Source organism: Salvelinus sp. IW2-2015, linkage group LG20 (genome assembly GCF_002910315.2).
Source record: "Salvelinus sp. IW2-2015 linkage group LG20, ASM291031v2, whole genome shotgun sequence".
In the NCBI taxonomy this organism is placed as follows: Eukaryota; Metazoa; Chordata; class Actinopteri; order Salmoniformes; family Salmonidae; genus Salvelinus; species Salvelinus sp. IW2-2015.
This window is the reverse complement of record NC_036860.1, coordinates 18,464,614-18,482,923: the sequence shown is the minus strand read 5'-3', so window position 1 is coordinate 18,482,923 and position 18,310 is coordinate 18,464,614. Positions and strand designations below refer to the sequence as shown.

General features: G+C 46.0%; 1 protein-coding gene across 1 annotated transcript in view; it reads left to right on the top strand.

Moving 5' to 3' along the window:
* Positions 1 to 18,310, top strand: part of LOC111981851 (peripheral-type benzodiazepine receptor-associated protein 1-like) — a 168,374-nt gene that overhangs the window by 127,514 nt on the left and 22,550 nt on the right. Inside the window, exons 16-23 of the mRNA XM_070449720.1 lie at positions 1,884 to 2,079; positions 3,414 to 3,631; positions 13,077 to 13,183; positions 13,403 to 13,512; positions 13,993 to 14,910; positions 15,119 to 15,270; positions 15,736 to 16,413; positions 17,496 to 17,837. Of these exons, the coding sequence (XP_070305821.1) occupies positions 1,884 to 2,079; positions 3,414 to 3,631; positions 13,077 to 13,183; positions 13,403 to 13,512; positions 13,993 to 14,910; positions 15,119 to 15,270; positions 15,736 to 16,413; positions 17,496 to 17,837 (2,721 nt within the window). The remainder of the gene's footprint in view (positions 1 to 1,883; positions 2,080 to 3,413; positions 3,632 to 13,076; positions 13,184 to 13,402; positions 13,513 to 13,992; positions 14,911 to 15,118; positions 15,271 to 15,735; positions 16,414 to 17,495; positions 17,838 to 18,310) is intronic.

Genomic DNA, 18,310 nt, shown 5'->3' with positions numbered 1-18,310 from the left:
TCTGAGGAAAACGCTACCGAAGTTCTATACCTGAAGTTATTGGTTTCTAGGATGTATTTATGGAAAGGCAAAGATGGCCTCATATGTTCTCTAGCTACAGCAGAGGTGGTCTATAGTGTTGTAACAGGCTTTGAATACAACATGACAAGCTTATTTGGGCTCTCTCTGAGAGGTGATAGGCTCCAGCCAGGCCGGCGTGTGTCAGTGTACTGTCCTATGTGCCTTTTCCTACACATCTGTGTGGTTCAGCCAGTTACATAACAAGCCTAGTAGTAATTGTGTTCATTTTAAATAATCCCTTTGTGTTGACACGGAGAAACCCTCTGATGCCGGCTGGCCCTCTGTGTGTGAATGTGTATTAGTATGTGTCCGTGTGTGCGCTGTGTGTATGGACGTGTTTAACTATACACGTCCACACACACACAGAGAGAGAGAGAGTGGAATGTGAGGGAGGGAGTGGAGTGTGAGAGAGTGAGTGAGGGAAGAATTGGAGTGTGAGAGAGTGAGTGTAGGTGATTAAAGTCAGTGTTAAACAGGTCAGGCCGAGTGACGCTGCTGTTAGATTACTCTATGGCACGAAATCCAGTCCCCCGCTGGGCTGAGTAAACTGAACCTTGTTCATAGGAGAATTGGCTTGGTTCTTAAGCTCAAGGTGTTAAGATAGAGTTAGCCTGCTTTCTTGGCAGTCGAGCTGTGACCCTGACATAGTGGGGCTTCTCTCTCTCCTCTCAACGTAGTTTTGTATCTCACTATTGGGAGCCTGATCTATCCTATAGTCAGCACAGTGACTCAAATCTCGTAAGAGAACGGGTAGCATGCCCCCACCAAAAGAAAATACTTTTGTGAACCAACACTTGCACTTGACTTTTTCCGCCCCTTACTAGCTCTGACTTTGCTGTTAGCTACTTTATTGAGGAAAGATGTTACTAAAATGTAAAATGTCATACATTAGCTGGATCTACTTGCTATATCTCCCACTTTGTGACTTGGTTCATGTTAGAGTTCGAGCAGTCATTTGGGACAGGCTGTGCTTGGTGGTGTAGGTGAGAGGTTTGACAGGAAGGTGTGTGTGTGTGTGTGTGTGTGTGTGTGTGTGTGTGTGTGTGTGTGTGTGTGTGTGTGTGTGTGTGTGTGTGGTGTGTGTGTGTGTGTGTGGTTGTGTGTGTGTGTGTGTGTGTGTGTGTGTGTGTGTGTGTGTGTGTGTGTGTGTGTGTGTGTGTGTGTGTGTGTGTGTGTGTGTGTGTGTGTGTGTCAGTGCACGTGTGTTTCGTTTAGCTAGGGGCCCTGTCACATCACTACCAGGAAACTCCCACCACAACCGGAAGTGAAAGCAGCCGGTTATAGAAACTCACTGGGGGCTGATGCTAAACCCTGTTAGAGCGTTCTGACTGAGCTGTGGCCGTGGCTTTGCTAGTGTGACTGTGAGCGCTGCAGAACTGTGTCGGAGGACATGCAACTCGCTGCAAACTACGCTAGCTACGCTTCAGATTCTGTTTGTCACCCCACAAACCAACACCTCCTACTAAGCCCTGAAACCTGTTACTCAACCTTCTCACTCCTTTTCCCGCCTTTTTGTCTTTTCATTTGATCCTAAATGTGATTGTAATTGTGAGTGTTATGCATATAATAAGTACATTTTTTAAAGTTGATATTCCAGTAGTATAATTTTTAAATAGGCAGATTGTCAAAGTAGGCCACCACACAAATACCCTTTCATTAGCCTATGATATTTTGTTTGCCTAGGAGCTGAAACTAAATCGTGTGTGTGTGTGTGTGTGTGTGTGTGTGTGTGGTGTGTGTGTGTGTGTGTGTGTGTGTGTGTGTGTGTGGTGTGTGTGTGTGTGTGTGTGTGTGTGTGTGTGTGGTGTGTGTGTACCTCTATCTCTCTCTGTGCTGTCTTCAGTCTTAAGGTGCGTGAGTTGGAGGATAAATGTCGCAGCCAGAGTGAACAGTTCGGCCTGCTTAGCCATGAGCTGGAGACCTTCCGACTGCAGGCCGGCAAACTGGACCTGGCTGGCTCCACACTCCTCACTAACCATGCCCTCTGCCATCTGACCAACGGTGTGGGCCTCGCTGGGGGTAACCATGGCAACCATTATTACCATCATGTTCCTGATACATGCCAAAGGGCAACCGTTATTACCATGATATTACCCTAACCATTAAAACCATATCATAATACCGTCACGACACCAATACATTCCACATACTCACTCATATTCCCTTCATGAAATACACTCCCCATCCCAATAAATGCATCTTCATATGGCCTTTGTATGCCCCCTCTGGCTCATTTTAACTACTAATACTGAATCTCCCTCAGGCACAGTTTACCAATATGGTCTATAGTTCCTACCAAGATTGATTGTACACATGAAGATTGCTAAACTAAAGAGTGTTTGTTCCAACCCTGGATCTCCATGTAGGATTGTGTTGGTATTACTTTTAGATCGACATGATTACGTTTGAAAGGGATTCCACATGATGCAGACCCGGACTGAGAACATAATATATTGTAATCCTGGCCGCCACTGGCTTTAAAGTATCCCTTCAAATCCCTATTGTATGCATCCATCCCTCCCTCCAGCCATGTACAGTAGGTGTTCTGTTTCTGTTGTAGATCAAGGTGGCCTACCTATGGGATGATTTGAACTCTCTGGGTGATGATGTGGACGTCTGGAGTCTGGAGGAGAGAGATACTCTCCCTTAGGACTCCTCGCTACCATGTACTGCTACTGTTCCTAGAGATCTTGGGTCATTGAGACTGTCACTGCTACCATGAGCACTATCACTCCCTTTCCTGGTCTTTTTTGAGTAACTTGGTACCTGAAATCACTGTTAGGTTCATTGTAACGACCCACATATTCACAATCAATTGGTTTGGTTTGGTGGGGCTTGCAGTGAGTGGCTGAATGAATGATGCCACACATATACAATCCCTCTCACACAAAGGTCCCAAACACACACAGAGACGTGGGTCAACAACGGTGAGTGAGTGATATCCGGGCTGTATGGTTAAGCCCCTTAGTTCTTTCTGGCCCCGGTGTGCCATGTATGGTGCTGTGCTCGGGGGTCGTGACCTCTAAGCACAGAGACAGATGGGGACAGGAGGGTTTTACTCCCTCCACTCCACTGTTTAATCAGCCAGGGACCTAGAACACCAACTCCCAATTGGATAACTACAAACAGGTCACAGAAGAGGGTGTATGTTTGTAGCCTGAGGTGGTCCAGCAGTCTAGGCCACTGCCTCCAGACCACATGTACTTGTGCTCACATGGGTTCCAATCCGACCCACTGCTCTTCTAGCACACTTTCTCCTAACTTTCCTGTTACTCTCTCGCTATCCTTTCAATGAAACATGAAAAAAGCAAAGAGATTTGTTTGCTCATGAAGTACCTTCCTCCTCCCTGTAGATGTGGCGGCAACTCTCCAGATGGGGGCCACCCCTCACGCTGCAGGTCTCACACGCTCCCCCACCACCAAGCACCGTGAGCTGCCCACCATCAGCCTGACCAAGTCCTCCAGCTCCCCCAAGTCTGTCTCTGACACCACCCATCTCTCCCCAAAGTCAGCCGAGTCCCACCACAGCCCCCATCACAGCCCACGCAGGACCAGCCCCACGCCACACGAGGTGAGACCTCTAACACTGTTTCACATAATTTAATCCCGATTTATTGCATAGGGAAAGTCACTACTTAATTCATATGGGGAGTTTCTTGTTCAACTTAAAAACATAGTACAGTAGTCTCACTAATGGTAGGACTAGATGACAATTTCAGATTGGCTTAGTATTTGAGTTTTGTTTAAAGGGATACTTCAGGATTTTGGCAATAAGGCCCTTTATCTACTTCCCCAGAGTCAGATGAACTCGTGGTTACTATTTTTATGTCGGTTTCCAGTATGTAGAAAGTTAGAGGTAGTTTCGCGTGCCAATGCTAACTAGCGTTAGCGCAATGACTGGAAGTCTATGGGTATCTACTAGTGACACACACAATAATCTTCTACACAAAGAGATTAAGATACTTTTTTGCATTAGACATGCTGCTGACGTCTTTAGTCATGAAAATAACTGCAATGCTATTTTCAATAATTGGGTTCAAATATTCCTCAAGATCAAACCGCTCGTATGGATTGTCTCCTCCTTTTCAACTCTGTGGTTAGGACAGATTGCTTGTTGAGATTAACAAAATGTCACAGTCATTCCTATGGATTTGCACGTCAGACTTCATGGATTTAAAAACGTCATTTCTCTCTGTCTCTCACACTGTGCTGACTGTACTATCAAACAGCCTAGGCTTCAATAAATAAAGGCAAATACAACACATACATTGCTAGAGATAAGAGAATAGGACCCTGTTGAGGTTGGGTGGTCTGACTCTTCTTTCATACAGTGTCCAGCTTTGTGCCTTAACCTTTCTCTCTCTCTCTCTCACATGGCACTGTCATGTAGCATACTGGCCAAAGACAAATGCAGCACTTATTATACAATTCAAAAGATAAGACCCTTTTGGGTTGGGCTTTTAAACCATTTCTTCCATGTTTTAAAGCAGCAGACCTCTCCCTCATCCAGTGTCCAGCTGTGTGTTGTAGCTAGCTGATGTCTGTCCTGCGTGCCCCAGCCAGCCAGTGTTGGGTCTAAGTCTCTCTGTAGTAGATCTTTATCCTGCCTCCCTCTCATCCATCTAAACCAGCCAGGTCAGGACAGGCAGCACCAGCAGCAGCTAGCTCTCTAAAGCTCATATTTAGTGAGATAATCCCACTGCTGTGGATTATTAAGGTTGTAGTAGTTGTAAGTGATTATCCTTAAAAGGTTTTTTGCTGGCAGAGAGCGATAAAAAATATGCCTGTTACTTATTGTTTATGCATAATGTATCACTCAGACCTTATAATTAGACATACGGCCAGTCGACAAACAAAACACTCAACGTTTGTATCGGTGTGTGTGTATATCCGTGTGTGTATCTGAACCCTATCAAAGTAGTGCACTATATATAGGGATGTAGTTCAATATAGCCTATAGGGAATAGGGTGCAATTTCATCCTACTGGCAGCGATTGTTTTGTCGGCCTACAGCAGGGGTCTGCAACAAGCGGCCAGTGGGCCAAAACCGGCCTGCAAGTGAATTTTTGGGGTCCTCCAAAGTTTTTAGTAAAGATATTATATATATWTTTTTTTTAAATCACCAGGAATGAATCCCCAAAAATATTTGTATGTATGAAATCTGTTCCCAAGTATACAGAGACGTACAGTGGGGCTCAAAATTATTGGATCCCTTGATAACCTGTATGCTCTCGTTGGCTGGCCCTCGCTACATATTCATCGCCAGACCCACTGGCTCCAGGTCATCTATAAGTCTTTGCTAGCTCACTGGTCACGATAACAACACCCACCTGTAGCACACGCTCCAGCAGGTATATCTCACTGGTCATCCCCAAAGCCAACACCTCCTTTGGCCGCCTTTCCTTCCAGTTCTCTGCTGCCAACGACTGGAACGAATTGCAAAATTCGCTGAAGCTGGAGACTTATAGTTCTCTCAGTAACTTTAAACATCAGTTATCTGAGCAGCTAACCGATCGCTGCAGCTGTACATAGCCCATCTGTAATTATCCCATCCAATCTACCTACCTCATCCCCATATTGTTTTTATTGACTTTTCTTCTATTTGGAAAACCAGTATTTCTACTTGCACATCATCATCTGCACATCTATCACTCCAGTGTTCATTTGCTAAATTAGAATTACTTGCTACTATGGCCTATTTATTGCCTTACCTCCTCACGCCATTTGCACACACTGTATATAGACTATTTTTTTTCTATTGTGTTATTGACTGTACGCTTGTTTATTCCATGTGTATCTCTCTGCGTTGTTGTTTGTGTCGCACTGCTTTGCTTTATCTTGGCCAGGTCGCAGGTGTAAATGAGAACTTGTTCTCAACTCGACTACCTGGTTAAATAAGGGTGAAATAAAAAAAATAAAGAAGGGCAAAATAAGATAGATTAAAAAGATAAAGTAATACAAATACTGTGCAAAAAGTATTAAAAACTAAAACTATGTTTTAAGTTAGAAGTAGGCATTGGTCTGAAGCCGAAAAATAAAGGAAATTCACGAGCACCACAATCCCTACTCCTCTCATGGTTTTCCAGCACACAGCTTTGAGCTACTACAGTTGCTATGTTGATCTATTACTTCAAACAAAGTGCAGGTTACTTAGGATTCAGACCTTCTGTTATCCTCGCAAGTGTGTGTGTGGGGGGGATGCTGGAGTATTGAAAACAGGGGATCCAATTATTTTCATATTTTTTAGATTTGTTTTTATTACTTGTTAAACAAAATCTATTTTACTGAGCAATTGTATTAGTATAGAATTTTTTTTATTAGCATGCAATATAGCTCAATCAAGGTATAAAATTATTGTTATTTTTCAAATACAGTCACTTTTTGGGCTTACTTGTGGTCGATTTGCAGTGTACAAATGATTATCAAATCAAAATGTTATTTGTCACATGCTTCATAAACAACAGGTGTGAAATGCTAACTTACAGGCCCTGCCCAACAATGCAAAGAGAACAATTATAAATAATAATAACACAAGGAATAAATACACAAGGAGTAATGATAATTTTGCTATGTGCAGGGGTATGAGGTAATTGAGGTAGATACTATATATACACATATAGGTAAGGGTAAAGAATAAATAGTAGGAGCAGCGTATGTGAGTCAAAAGAGTTAGTGCAAAAAGGGTCAATGCAGATAGTTGACAAAATAGCTACCTGGACTATCTTAACTGTCTTATGGCTTGGGGGTAGAAGCTGTTCAGGGTCCTGTTGGTTCCAGACTTGGTGCATCGGGACCACTTGCCGTGCGGTAGCAAAGAGAACAGTCTATGACTTGGGTGGCTGCAGTGGTGCAAAGTACTTAATTCAAAATACTTTAAAGTAATACTTAAGTCGTTTTTGGGGGTATCTGTACTTGACTTTACTATTTATATTTTTGGCAACGTTTACTTTTACTTCACTACATTCCTTTAAAAAAAAAAAAAAAAAATTACTCCATACATTTTCCCTGACACCCAAAATGTACATTTCAAATGCTTAGCAGGACAGAGAAGTTGTCCAAGTAACTCACTTCTAAAGAGAACATCCCTGGTTATCAGGTTTGAAGGTAAGAGCCAGATGCAGACTGTGTCGAAGTAACAATGTTTATTACAGAAACAGGGCAGGCAAATGACAGGTCAAGACAGGCAGGGGTTGATAACCAGAGTAGTGGGGGAAAGGTACAGGACGGCAGGCAGGCTCAGGGTCGGGTCAGGCAGAGGTCGGTGTTCCAGAGGTGGGGCAAAGGTACAGGACGGCAGGCTCAGGGTCAGGGGCAGGCAGATTGGTCAGGCAGGCGGGTTCAGAGACAGGACAGGCAAGGGTCAAAACCAGGAGAACGAGAAAAAGAGAGACTGGGAAAAAGCAGGAGCTGAGACAAAAAAACACTGTGAGATATGGGTTTAACTCTGGGCACATGAAAAGTGGGATGTATATGAAGGGTGCGGGGTAACAGAAGACGAACAGCAGAGGGGGTAATACTTTTGGAGATGGGAAATGGGACAATAAACCGGGGGGAGAGTTTGCGGGATTCCACCCGGAGGGGCAGATCCCGGGTGGATAGCCATACCTTCTGCCTGAGACGATACCGGGGAGCCGGGGTCCGATGGCGATCCGCATGTCGTCGATACCTGGAGGTGGTCTTGAGGAGGGCCGACCGAGCTCTCCTCCAGGTATGACGACAGAGGCGGTCAAACATCTGGGCAGAAGGAATGCCGACCTCTTCCTCCTGCTCGGGGAAGAGCGGGGGCTGATTCCCCAGGGAACACTCAAAAGGAGAACAGGGAAGGGTGTTGCGGGCGTATTCGACCCACACCAGTTGCTGGCTCCAGGAGGTGGGGTTGGCGGAGACCAGGCATCGCAGATTAGTCTCCAGATCCTGGTTCGCTCGCTCGCTCTGACTGGCTGTTGGACTGGGGGTGGAATCAGGAGGACAGGCTGGCCAGACGACCCAATGAGGGTGCAGAACGTCTTCCAGAACCAAGACGAGAACTGAGGGCCCCGGTTAGAGACCATGTCAACCGGTTGTCCATGGATCCGGAAAACGTGCTGTGCTGCACCATGAGCTGGGCCATCTCCTTGGCAGAGGGTAGTTTGGGTAGAGGAATGAAGTGGGTGGCTTTGGAAAACGAATTCACAAGGCAGTGCGCACCAACTGACACCAACAGTTGAACTTGAGGTGAGGAATAATGTTTTAGGCCAGTGGTTCCCAAACTTTTTATAGTCCCGTACCCCTTCAAACACTCAACCTCCAGCTTCGTACCCCCTCTAGCACCAGGGTCAGCGCATTCTCAAATGTTGTCTTTTGCCATCATTGTAAGCATGCCACACATACTATACAATACATTTATTAAACATAAGAATGAGTGAGTTTTTGTCATAACCCCGCTCGTGGGAAGTGACAAAGAGCTCTTATAGGACCAGGGCACAAATAATAATATTATAATAATCAACAATTTTGCTCTTTATTTGACCATCATACATATAAAACCTTATTTGTTCATCGAAAATTGTGAATAGCTCACCACAGGTTAATGAGAAGGGTGTGCTTGAAAGGATGCACATAACTCTGCAATATTGGGTTGTATTGGAGAGTCTCATTCTTAAATCATTTTCCACACAGTCTGTGCCTGTATTTAGTTTTCTTGCTTTTGTGAAGACCGAGAATCCAATCTCACATAGGTACGTGATTGCAAAGGGAATCAGTGTTTTAACAGCGCAATTTTCCAAGACAGGATACTCTGAGCGCAGCCCAGTCCAGAAATCTGGCAGGTGGCTTCTGATTAAATTACATTTTCACAGAACCGTTAGTTGCAATTTTGACGAGGCTCTCTTGTTCAGATAGTGGTAAGTGGACTAGAGGCAGGGCATGAAAGGGATAACAAATCCAGTTGTTTGTGTAATTCGTTTCGGGAAAGTACATGCGTAATTGCGCAACCAACTCACTCCGGTGCTTCGCTATATCACATTTGACATTGTCCCGTAAACTTGTGTTAATTTGCACCACAAAAAATCATACAATGATGGAAATACCTGTGTGTTGTCCTTGTTAATGCAGACAGAGAAGAGATCCAACTTAATCATAGCCTCAATTTTGTCCTGCACATTAAATATTGTTGCGTAGAGTCCCTGTAATCCTAGATTCAGATCATTCTTTCGAGAAAAAACATCACCAAGATAGGCCAGTCCTGTGAGAAACTCGTCATCATGCAAGCGGTCAGACAAGTGAAAATTATGGCCAGTAAAAATAACTTTAAGTTTGTCTCCCAATTTATAAATATATATAAAAACTGTGTCAATACTTTGCCCCTTGATAACCAGCGCACTTCTGTATGTTGTAAAAGAGTTACATGGTCGCTGCCCATAGTGCAGAAAATACACAAGATTTCAGGGGCCTTGCTTTAACAAAGTTAACCATTTACACTGTAGTGTCCAAAACGTCTTTCAAGCTCTCAGGCATTCCCTTGGCAGCAAGAGCCTCTTGGTGGATGCTGCAGTGTACCCAAGTGGCGTCGGGAGCTACTGCTTGCACGCGCGTTACCACTCCACTATGTCTCCCTGTCATGGCTTTTGCTCCATCAGTACAGATACCAACACATCTTGACCACCAAAGTCCATTTGATGTCACAAATCTGTCCAGTACTTTAAAAATATCCTCTCGTGTTGTCCTGGTTTCCAGTGGTTTGCAGAAGAGGATGTCTTCCTTAATTGACCCCCCCCCATAAACGTAACGGACATATACCAGGAGCTGTGCCAGGCCCGCCACGTCTGTTGACTCATCCAGCTGTAACGCATATAATTCACTAGCTTGTATGCGAAGCAGTAATTGTTTCAAAACATCTCCTGCCATGTCACTGATGCGTCGTTAACCAGTGTTGTTTGATGAAGGCATTGTCTGTATAGTTTCTTTGGCCTTTTCCCCCAGCGTTGTCCCAGCCATATCCACGGCAGCAGGAAGAATTAAGTCCTCCACAATAGTATGGGGCTTGCCTGTCCTAGCCACTCGGTAGCTCACCATATAAGACGCTTCTTATTAATCGTATCTGTTACTCAAAAGTCGTCTTAATTCTCGCTCAAAAAACTGGCTTATTTTTAAGATGGCATGTTTTGTTTCTAAATGTCTGTGCAAGAGTGAAGGTTTCATTGAGTTGTGAGATAGTACTTTTGCACATATAACACACTGTGGCTGAGGAAAGGCACTACTCCCAATATACACTGCTCAAAAAAATAAAGGGAACACTAAAATAACACATCCTAGATCTGAATGAATGAAATATTCTTATTAAATACTTTTTTCTTTACATAGTTGAATGTGCTGACAACAAAATCATACAAAAATTATCAATGGAAATCTAATTTATCAACCCATGGAGGTCTGGATTTGGAGTCACACTCAAAATTACAATGGAAAACCACACTACAGGCTGATCCAACTTTGATGTAATGTCCTTAAAACAAGTCAAAATGAGGCTCAGTAGTGTGTGGCCTCCACGGGCATGTATGACCTCCCTACAACGCCTGGGCATGCTCCTGATGTTGTGGCGGATGGTCTCCTGAGGGATCTCCTCCCAGACCTGGACTAAAGCATCCACCAACTCCTGGACAGTCTGTGGTGCAACGTGGCGTTGGTGGATGGAGCGAGACATGATGTCCCAGATGTGCTCAATTGGATTCAGGTCTGGGGAACGGGCGGGCCAGTCCATAGCATCAATGCCTTCCTCTTGCAGGAACTGCTGACACACTCCAGCCACATGAGGTCTAGCATTGTCTTGCATTAGGAGGAACCCAGGGCCAACCGCACAGCATATGGTCTCACAAGGGTCTGAGGATCTCATCTCGGTACCTAATGGCAGTCGGCTACCTCTGGCGAGCACATGGAGGGCTGTGCGGCCCCCTAAAAGAATGCCACCCACACCATGACTGACCCACCGCCAATCGGTCATGCTGGAGGATGTTGCAGGCAGCAGAACGTTCTCCACGGCGTCTCCAGACTCTGTCACGTCTGTCACATGTGCTCAGTGTGAACCTGCTTTCATCTGTGAAGAGCACAGGGCGCCAGTGGCGAATTTGCCAATCTTGGTGTTCTCTGGCAAATGCCAAACGTCCTGCACGGTGTTGGGCTGTAAGCACAACCCCCACCTGTGGACGTCGGGCCCTCATACCACCCTCATGGAGTCTGTTTCTGACCGTTTGAGCAGACACATGCGCATTTGTGGCATGCTGGAGGTCATTTTGTAGGGCTCTGGCAGTGCTCCTCCTGCTCCTCCTTGCACAAAGGCGGAGGTAGCGGTCCTGCTGCTGGGTTGTTGCCCTCCTACGGCCTCCTCCACGTCTCCTGATGTACTGGCCTGTCTCTTGGTAGCGCCTCCATGCTCTGGACACTACGCTGACAGACACCGCAAACCTTCTTGCCACAGCTCCTGGATGAGCTGCACTACCTGAGCCACTTGTGTGGGTTGTAGACTCCGTCTCATGCTACCACTAGAGTGAAAGCACCGCCAGCATTCAAAAGTGACCAAAACATCAGCCTGGAAGCATAGGAACTGAGAAGTGGTCTGTGGTCACCACCTGCAGAACCACTCCTTTATTGGGGGTGTCTTGCTAATTTCCTAGAATTTCCACCTGTTGTCTATTCCATTTGCACAACAGCATGTGAAATGTATTGTCAATCAGTGTTGCTTCCTAAGTGGACAGTTTGATTTCACAGACGTGTGATTGACTTGGAGTTACATTGTGTTGTTTAAGTGTTCCCTTTATTTTTTTGAGCAGTGTATGTGAACTCCAAATCAATGTAGTTCTCATTATATTTGCGCCTCTTCGATGGTCCAACGTCCCTGTCTGTTGTTCGGTGCTTTCCCGGGTAAGGGGGCAGTAGCTCTTCGGCTGCATCAGATTCACAACTGTCATTGTTCATGCTAGCTGGGCTAACAACAAATGTATAATTACTGATGCTAGCATTGAATGTGCTCGTGGAAGCAGAACAACTTGTGTCGTCGACAGGTGCAGGTGTAGTACTGCTGGTAGTAGCAGTACTACCAGTAGAGCTGGTATGTGTATCTATGGTTGCGGCCTTACTTTTTTTATCCATTTATCAATTTTCGAGCAAACGGAATGAGCAGGTAAAACGGATTTCAGTTTCACTGCATTAAAATCACCGGCCACGAGAAGTGCCGCTTCTGGATGAGCATTTTCTTCTTTGCTTATGGTCCTCTACAGCTCGTTGAGTGTGGTCTTAGTGCCAGCATCGGTTTATGGTGGTAAATAGACAGCAGCTTATTATGAGGTATTCTAACTCCGGCGAGCAAAAACTTGAGACTTCCTTATCATTAGAGATTGCGCACCGGCTGCTGTTAACAAAGATGCACACTCCTCCCCCCTTCATTTTACCCGATTATAGTCATGTTCTGGACAAAAACTGTCCCATGGCTGAATCTCGTTGCCTACCCGTTGCCTACAGTATTAGCCAGAGGTAAACATAGGCAGTCAGATCATTAAGCTGATGCTGTGTGGTATTAAAGGGAGCATTTTCAGAGAAGAGAACATTCTGTATAAGCAGCTTGTTAGTGGCCAGTGTCCCAATCCACTGTGAATTGTGCCCATTGCTCACATTATACATAAATCTCATTGCACAATCTCTGAGGGAGTAAGTCAATGGCAGAAAAACATATCCTGCGTCTGGCCCTGGCCTTCTACTATTCAGGAGGCATTGATCCAGCCAGGTGTTGGGAAGATGTTGACCTGCTGGCAGCTCAAGGTTCCAGTAGAAATTATATATAACACTAAGGAAGCACTTTTATCCAAAGCCACTTACATTCCAGTGAGTATATGTTTTTTGTATGAATATGTGAAACTGTAGGAATTGAACCTGGCTAGGAATGGACATTGCTAGGAATTGACATTGCTCGCACCAAGCTCTTACCAACTGAGCCACCCAGTATAACAGGTTTCCAGTGGCCTCATTGTTGACTGTCATGTTCTAAGGTTGACACAGCCAGTGAAGTGGAGGAGTTGGACATTGATGTGTCCCCAGCACCTTACACCACTCTCAGAGGAGCCGCCAAGCTACAGGTCTTCATCGGCAGATACAGGTAAGGACTGGCAGACACAGATTTGGCCAAAGCAACAGTATGCCTTCACTATAGTGGCGGTATTTAGTAGATTGAATTGGAGACCAGTTATGATAATTTTGTCTCTCACTAAGAATGTTATCGTTTTTGTCTATCTCAGCATTCAACTGTAACAATGCGATGAGAAGGGTAATGTTTATAATACATTAGTGTTGATAATGTGACTTTATTTTTCCCCAGCTATAACCCCTATGACGGTCCAAATGATAACCCAGAGGTGGAGCTGCCACTCACCGCTGGGGAGTACATCTATGTTTATGGCGGTATGGATGACGACGGCTTCTATGAAGGTGAGCCTTCTCCAAAACCTTAAAGGGGCAATCAGCAGTTGCTACATCCAAAACATTAATTCTTAAAGAAAATAACGTATAAATGCCTCATGAGCTTAGTTCAACTGTTGTACTCCATCAAAATGTAAGGTTGTTTTACTCCAAAGTAAATGTAAACAAATACTATATAGCCTCAAAACATGGTTAAAACTATAATTTTGATATCATGGATGGTCAGTCCTTGCATCCGTAGCTCTGAATTTGAAATTGAGTGGTTACATTTCTCCAAACCCATCCCTCAGCTTTTTACTATAACAGGGGCTGGGATTACACTTTGTTATTTTTTCTACTGTTCATTGCCACTTTAATTTCATAACAGTTTTATAAAGTTAGATTTTTTTACACTGAAAGTTCCCATTTTAACACTGACATCTTAACACGGTCCAGGTTTTTAGTGTCGACATACCAAACACAAGTCTGTCTCTCTGTGTCCCCCTGCAGGTGAGCTGATGGACGGGCGGAGAGGGCTGGTCCCCTCCAACTTTGTGGAGCGCGTCTCAGATGATGACATGATGAGCGCCCACGTTCCAGAGGGCACGGACATATCCCACAACTCCTTGCTGGACAGCAGCCTGCACAGTGCCAGCCACCAGCACCACCTCCGCCTGGGGGGCCCAGGTACCTCTGAGAAGACCGACCCTACGTTTGCAGCCTCCAACCCAGGTCCCCTATCTGTCTCTTTCCCCTCAGGGGAGCAGGTCCCGGCCCCTTCGGACCCCTCCTTCCGACCCCTCCTCTCCCCAGCCCCCCTCACCAACGGCCTGGACCTAGACCTGGAGGTGGGGGTGGACACTGTGCCTTACCCGCGCAAGCTCACCCTCATCAAGCAGCTGGCCAAGAGCATCATCATTGGCTGGGATGGGCCGCTGGTGCCAGCGGGCTGGGGCAATGTGTGGAGCTACAATGTGTACGTGGACCAGGAGCTGAGGCTCAACGTGCCCTTCGGCTCTCAGACTAAAGCTGTCCTAGAGAGACTAGACGTCAATCTCAAGGCCTATCGAGTGTCTGTGCAGAGCCTGACTGAGCGCGGCAGCTCGGACCAGCTCCGTTGCTCCATGCTGGTGGGCAGGGACGTATGTGTGGCGCCCACCCAGCTCAGAGTCGACCGTGTCACCGCCACCTCGGCCAGCCTGTCGTGGCTGCCCAGCAACAGTAACTATGTGCACATTGTGTCCTTGAACGAGGAGGAGATGGAGCTGGTGAAGGCTGGCAGCTACTCGCTGTGCCTCAGTAACCTTACCCCCAGCCTGCACTACACGGTCAAGGTGGAGGCTCGGCCACACCAAACCCCCTGGGAGCTTCCCCAGGAGAGGCGGGAACACAAGACCGCCACCACTACCTTTACCATGCTGGCCGCAGGTAAGTGAGCAAACAGGGTAGAGAGATACTGGAGATCAAAGAGGGCTGAAGAACTGCTGGTTTAATTTTTTACATGAAAATATATTCCACTCACCTGGTGTTCCCAGGTCTTTAAAACAGGCCCTGATTAGAGAGGACAAATGAAATCAGGGCCTGTTTAAGATCTAAGATTTGCTTGTCTTCTAATATGTATTACCTCCTCTCCCAGGTCCCCCTGATGCTCCTCTGGATGTGCAGCTGGAGCAGGGGCCCTCCCCGGGAATTGCCCTTATCAGCTGGCTGCCTGTCACCATCGATGCTGCTGGGACCTCCAACGGAGTCCGCGTCACCGGATACACCATCTACGCTGACAAGAAAAAGGCAATATAACTGTAGTGTTGTGTTTCTGGACCTGAATGCACTGGAAACAGAGGAGAGTGTTTAAGGTTTTGGATGTAATGGGGATGAAATTATGCTGAGAGGGAAATGCTTTTGAAATGAGTTTGAATCGGTGTGTCTGTCAAGCCAGTGTTTTCAGAGAGGTTCTGTGCTCTAAAGACCCACTGAGTCTGTTGCTCTCTTCCTCAAGACGCTGGTTTGTGTTTAAATGTGCCATGGTAGTTGCAGTGCTTCAGCTTGGGCTGTGAACAGTATCTGTGATGATGCCCTGTCCTATGCCGCTAACTTTTATATCCTTTTAAGTCAGAAGTGTTTTACATCTCTGTGTGAGGATAGTGTGTGTGAGGATAGTGTGTGTGAGGAGTGTTTTGCTGTGAGGATATTTTGTGTAGAGAGTATGTGTCTGTGCAGCTGACACTACCCATCTCCTATTTTGCCATACCCTAGGTGTTGGAGGTGTCATCCCCTACGGCAGGCAGTGCCCTAATGGGCCCGTCTCAAATCCAGTCCCTTATGACGGCCCACCAACTCACCGTGCGCACCATGTCCGCCCACGGGGAGTCCACCGACTCTGTGCCAGTCAACGTGCCCGCCAAGCTAGCCGCCATCATGACGGACCAGGCCTCGGCTACCTCCGCCCCATGCTCCTCGTCACCCCCCGTTCACCAGTCACCACCCTACCAGTCACCCCCTGTCCACCAGTCACCCCCCTTCCTGTCTTCATCACCACCCGTACAGCCCCAATCCCCGTCCTATGGGAACTCAGCTGCCAAAGTCTCCACGCTACCCTACGCCACGGCCTCACCGCCGCTAGACGCACACGCCATGGTCCCTAACGGGGGGCTGCCCTCTGCCAACTCTCCCCCAGTCCACACCCTCCACACAGAGGCCTCCTCCCCGCTCCCTGCCTCGTACGCAGAGGCCTGGGCCAACCCCTTAGCAAAGTCTCCTGCTCCCCTTCGGGATGCCTTGGCAGTGCATGAGGCCACCATGTCACCTCCAGTAGCACCAAACTATCAGGCCAAGTTGCCATCAGTACCATCAGCCTATGAGGCTATGATGTCACCACCAATACAACCAGCCTATCAGGCCATGCTACCACCAGCCTCTCACATCAACACAACGGTACTTACAATAATGCAACAACACCTCCTCTAAAACTGTCATCTAGAACTCACCTCATGGCTCCAGACTTACTTTTTCCTGTGGTGGCACTGGTGACACTAACATTTTCAGTTTGTGGCACCAGCCCATTATTCGGTCGCACAAAACTTTGTTGCGGCATCACACAATAGTAAAACATTTGCAATCATCTTATAAAGTAATTCGCAGTGCTACTGAGATGGTATGATTCATGAAACATGTTCAAGCAGGGATTCATGATCAAGATATTTTTATGTGTAACCTAAACCAGTGATTGTCATGAATTTTGGGTTGATAATTACTCTATTGTTGCTATATTTTACTCTCAATATAAGGCTCCAGAATTGCACATTTATTCTGTTCAATAGAGATTAATTTGCTTAGCAAAATTTTGTGTGTATAAATTAAATATCACATAAGGTAATTCATTTCGGGCTAATTCACCATCTGAGGTAGTGGAAACTCAAAATGCATTAGGTAGACCGCTAAATATAATATGTTGCTAGTTAGCCGTGTAATTGATGAATGTAACAGTAAATGTAATGTCCTAAAAACTTTGCAGCATACCCATTTATGTCTATAGCCTGTGCAGTCTCCGCGCACGGTCAATGTTGAGAGTAATACCTGCAGAGAGCTGAGACCCTCCTCTCACCAACAGGCACAACTGCTTTCAAAACGCATTTTTTTTACGTTGAAATAATTTTTCTTTCCCACTAGCCTACTCAGCGCGAAAGGAGAAACAGACACAAGGACAGGGCAGACACTTTCATACAGGGATCAGGAAAATAATGCACTTTAGGCTACTGTTTTATAAAATCATGCTTTTAGCTGCCCCAAAATATGTTTTGAGTGACCAGCTTGAATTTGCAGTTCACACCGATGCGACCAATCAAACATTTTACTCGCACAGCCTAAGAATCGCAAAATTTGACTAAATGGTCTCAGTCTGGAGCCTTGCAACTGCTCTAAAATATATAGTACTAGAGGTATGTTATTATCTAGTTTACATTATTATAACTATTTTAACTAAGTGTATGTTGTATGTACGCCTGTCTGTTCTCCAGGTCAATGCAGCCTTGCCCCCCAACCAGAGTCCAGTCCCAGGCCTAGTCCCAGCAGCAGCCATGGAGCAGAGCAGAGCAGTCACAGAAATCCCCGGAGCTCCCCGTCCCGCCATGTCCATCACAGACTTTCTCCCCATGGAAGACGACTCCCGTGCATACCTTTCAACCCCTGAGCCCTGCCCCACCCCAACTCAGGACAGACACTCTCTCCAGCCCCCCAAAGCCCCCTCTCCCCTGGAGTCAGAACCAGACTACTCTATGGAGAGGTCGACCACACGCCTGGTGTCCATGGAGGAGTTCCTCAGGCAGGAGAAGGACCCAGGCTTCAGCAGGCAGCCACAGGTTGGTTGGTTGGTTAGTTAGTTATTTAGTACTGACTGTGCTTTTTTGGAATGTGACACATTAAATATCATTGCCAGTTTTCTGGGCAGATGCAATATGCACGGCAACTCTGATGTGTTCTTTATTGTTCCAATGTTCCCCTCACATTGGCTAGAACTCTGTGCTTTAATCCTCTGATGATGTTCATTGGAGAAAGAAACTTTCTCACCCAGCCTTTCTCAACTCTTTCTCACCCAGCCTCACCCCTTGACTAGATGAACCAGTAACTCATCTAGGTCTAGGAAAGGCTGTGGGATCATTACCTCGTATTTATCAACATGGTGCTTTAGACTAGGGGTCGTGATTCCATATGGGGTCATTGGATAATGAATTTATTTTTCAAAATACGTCGTTTTTTTATATATATTATAATATCGTCTTTGTATCTCAAAATCATTGTATAGTGGTTACCCTTAAAAATCTAAATGGAAATT